The sequence below is a fragment of the Penaeus monodon genome, unplaced genomic scaffold (genome assembly GCF_015228065.2).
Source record: "Penaeus monodon isolate SGIC_2016 unplaced genomic scaffold, NSTDA_Pmon_1 PmonScaffold_16093, whole genome shotgun sequence".
Lineage (NCBI taxonomy): Eukaryota > Metazoa > Arthropoda > Malacostraca > Decapoda > Penaeidae > Penaeus > Penaeus monodon.
The window spans coordinates 575-3,597 of record NW_023645367.1 but is presented as its reverse complement, the minus strand read 5'-3'; the positions used below and the strand labels follow the sequence as shown (position 1 = coordinate 3,597).

Genomic DNA, 3,023 nt, shown 5'->3' with positions numbered 1-3,023 from the left:
GTAGGTCTGACTGAAATTATTGATGATTTGTGTTTAGATGTCGTTTCTGATCGCAATGCTACGCCATCGCTTCTTTCTTGTGATTTGTTGGGGGAGTAGATGGTGTACATGTAGATTTTGAGTGGGGTGGTGTATTGAGCCCATGGCTGTTTATGAGTATGATGTGTGGGTCGTGTCTTCTGTATGTGTTGCACAGTTCTGTTTTTCGTGTTGTCCCGTGGAGTACGTTGTGTTGTATGACGGTGAGGCGTGAGTGTAGTGTATGGTGTGCCATGTGTATTTGTGTTGTTATCCAAGGAAGTACCCGTATTTAAATTGGCTTATGTCTGGGCATTGTTCAATCATGTCGTTGTGACGCGCATGTTGCCTTCCTTGAGGTGTTTGTGTAACCTTTGACTGTGACCATGATGGTATGCTCTCTTTTCGTTAAATGACCACTTTATTTTTTATTTTTAATTTCTGAGCCAATTTCGTATCGATCAGAAGTAATGGTACTTTGTGGGATTTTCTGAAAAGAGCCGGATGCCGTAATGCTTGGGATCTGTAGCAGTTCTGTCCATGAGGCGCTCCAGCCCCTTTGTCATCAGTGAAGGTTCCAGAGGGGTTTAGTAAGGTCTGGTGTAGGAGGTGGGGCATCAGGGGGCTCAGAGGGATATCGCTGGGGATTTTCCCTGAACTCCATGGACAGTGGGGATTTTATATTCTTTGGCCTTACTGATTGACGGGAGGAGGAGGCCGAGGAGGGGGTGCCGAGGTTGGTTTAGGAGAGGAACTGACTGGGGCTCCCGGGGTCTGGCTCTCAGCAAGCTGAGGTTTTCCCGTGACTGGGGCAGGGGCTCGGTGGGTGAGCTTGTGCAGGTAGGGGCTCCGCTGCCTGGGCCTGTGTAGGCTGAGGCTTCGGTTGCTTGGGCTGTGTTTGTTCAGGCTGGGCCTGAACAGACTGGTAGGGGTTGAATTACCTTAAGGATGCCCAAGAGTCAGATCCCCCAGGTCTAGAGCTTTGGGGATTGTTAGCCTCCCAATGGGTGCTTTTGCATGGTATCTGAACCCCTTTTCAGGGGCAATGATATTCTGCATATGTACATGAAGGAGGACTATGAGAATCTCCCCGGAGAGGCGTTAGGGAGGGCCAGGTGGATGGAGGGTTCAGACTGTTTGTGTTTAATCTCCTGGCGGACCTGGTTAATGAGTGGTTTCCAGGCATTGTGGTGGGCCTGCACAGTTTCCTGTGCCCCCTTTTGGGCCACGGCCCTGTATGGCTTAGTTTCTTTTCTTTTTCCTTCTCCTTAAAATTTTCCTGGGAGATTTTCATAGTCTTCCTTTTTGGAGGGACAGCTGTTTGCAAAAGTTTGGTGGGCACCGCCGCAGTTTAGGCATTTTTGACGGAACTCCTAAGTCACTGAAGGAGGGGTGTTGGAAAACCCCACTCAGTGCATCGTGTTCTTTTTTCTGCCTTTTCAGTGGGTTTTGAAGTGCCCATAGCCAAGCAGTTCATACATTTTTTGACGGTGTGAACCTCTCAAATTCTATTTGCCATCGGGCAACATATACCCTTTAAGAGGTATATCCCTTCTCTTTAAAAGTTTTTGGCTGTAGCATGGTCTGAAAATGTTTCTTTATATATAGTTAGGTTTTTATGACATAGTGGTTTCTTTTGGATCTGCGGCTTTAAAAAATGCCCAAACCCCGATGTATACTCTGGGTCAGGTCCGATGAGCTGCGCGGTGATTGGCGTGAGTCGAATCGCCCAAAACCCTTTGACCGAAATCTACTGAGCGCGGAAGCTCGTCGCACGTTGGTCACCCCCAGCACTCCCTTCCGTGTAGCGGTCGCGAAACGAACCTTCGAATCCTGCATTGCAGCCTTCGCACGGTCGATGCTGACGGTGTCGTCTCCTCGTGGTCGCCGGATGGTGCTGGTTTTACGTCCGCTTGATGACCGGGAAAGGTCCCTCATAGGGTGGGCAGAGGGGAGACTTTGGGGGGCGTCGTATGAAGGGCATGTGACCAGTCTTTGGGGGTCGCGGGGCAAATAGATGCCTCGTTGCCGTGATGGTCCGGGAGGACGAGAGCGGAGCGGGCCATGCGGTCGCGAAGCTGCTTTCCGAATGCTCCCGGGTCCTGATCTCCGGAGCTGACTAGAAAGTCAGCAGGGAGAGCTATGGTGGTTCCGTAGACCATCTCTGCTGCGGTGCACCGAAGATCCTGTTTGAAAGAGGTCCGTATGTGTAGGAGTGCCAAGGGTAACTGGTCCACCCAGTGTCGGGAGGGAGAAGAAGCCGTGAGGGCCTCCTTCAAGAGGCGGTGTAGGCGCTCCACCATGCCATTGACACTGGGATGGTATGATGTAGTCCGGGTGCGCTTCGAGCCGAGAAGGATCATCAGCTGCCTCCAGAGCTCGGACTCGAACTGAGGACCTCTGTCGGTCGTGACCGTCGCTGGAGTCCCGTAGCGAGATATCCAGGTGCTGATGAAGGTCTTGGCAATGGTGGTGCAGTGGGTCCTGGATAGGTGTGGCCTCAGGCCACCTGGTAAAACCGGTCAATCATCGTCAGACGTACCTGTAACCCTGGTCTGCTGGTAGGGACCGACTACGTCGAGGTGTACATGCTCGAAACGGCCATCTGGTACAAGGAACACCTGCAGAGGAGATTTAGTGTGTCGGTGAACCTTACTGCGCTGGCATTCGATGCAGTGCGACACCACTGCCGGACGTCCTCTATTGATGCCGGTCCAGACAACTTTGCTGCAGATGAGGTCCTGTGTTGCGCAGATTCCCTATGAGCGTGGTAAGCCCCGAAAAAACTGCGGCGGAGTAACGGTAGGGATGTAGGACGGGGTCGGCCCAGCGAGATGTCGCAGAGGATGGTGTCCGAGAGACCTGAAGCTGCACCTGCTCTAGTTGAAGGGAGGTATCTCCGTCGGGAGCCTGGGGAGGGAAGGGTCTTGTTGCTGCTCCCTGCAAACCAGCTGGTAGTCGATCGGGGTGCTGCTCGCACTTACCATGGATATCGAGACTCTGGA

General features: G+C 52.5%; 1 protein-coding gene across 1 annotated transcript; it reads right to left on the bottom strand.

The window, feature by feature from the left end:
- Nucleotides 1-583: 583 nt before the first annotated feature.
- On the bottom strand, nucleotides 584-1,956 carry LOC119569519 (leucine-rich repeat extensin-like protein 3). The gene is made up of 4 exons (XM_037917644.1): nucleotides 1,773-1,956; nucleotides 1,096-1,285; nucleotides 716-940; nucleotides 584-671 (listed from the first exon to the last, which is right to left on the bottom strand). The coding sequence occupies exons 1-4, from the start codon at nucleotides 1,954-1,956 to the stop codon at nucleotides 584-586; spliced, it is 687 nt and encodes a 228-aa protein (XP_037773572.1).
- Between the last annotated feature and the right edge of the window lie 1,067 nt (nucleotides 1,957-3,023).

What these genes read in the sequence shown, in the direction of transcription:
- LOC119569519 (XM_037917644.1), bottom strand. Translation starts at nt 1,956, where the DNA reads ATGAGGGACCTTTCCCGGTCATCAAGCGGACGTAAAACCAGCACCATC. An exon ending in GCGACGAGCTTCCGCGCTCA is followed by an intron (nt 1,286 to 1,772) that starts GTAGATTTCGGT and finishes GAAAATTTTAAG; the next exon opens with GAGAAGGAAAAAGAAAAGAA. An exon ending in CCTCCTCCTCCCGTCAATCA is followed by an intron (nt 672 to 715) that starts GTAAGGCCAAAG and finishes CATGGAGTTCAG; the next exon opens with GGAAAATCCCCAGCGATATC.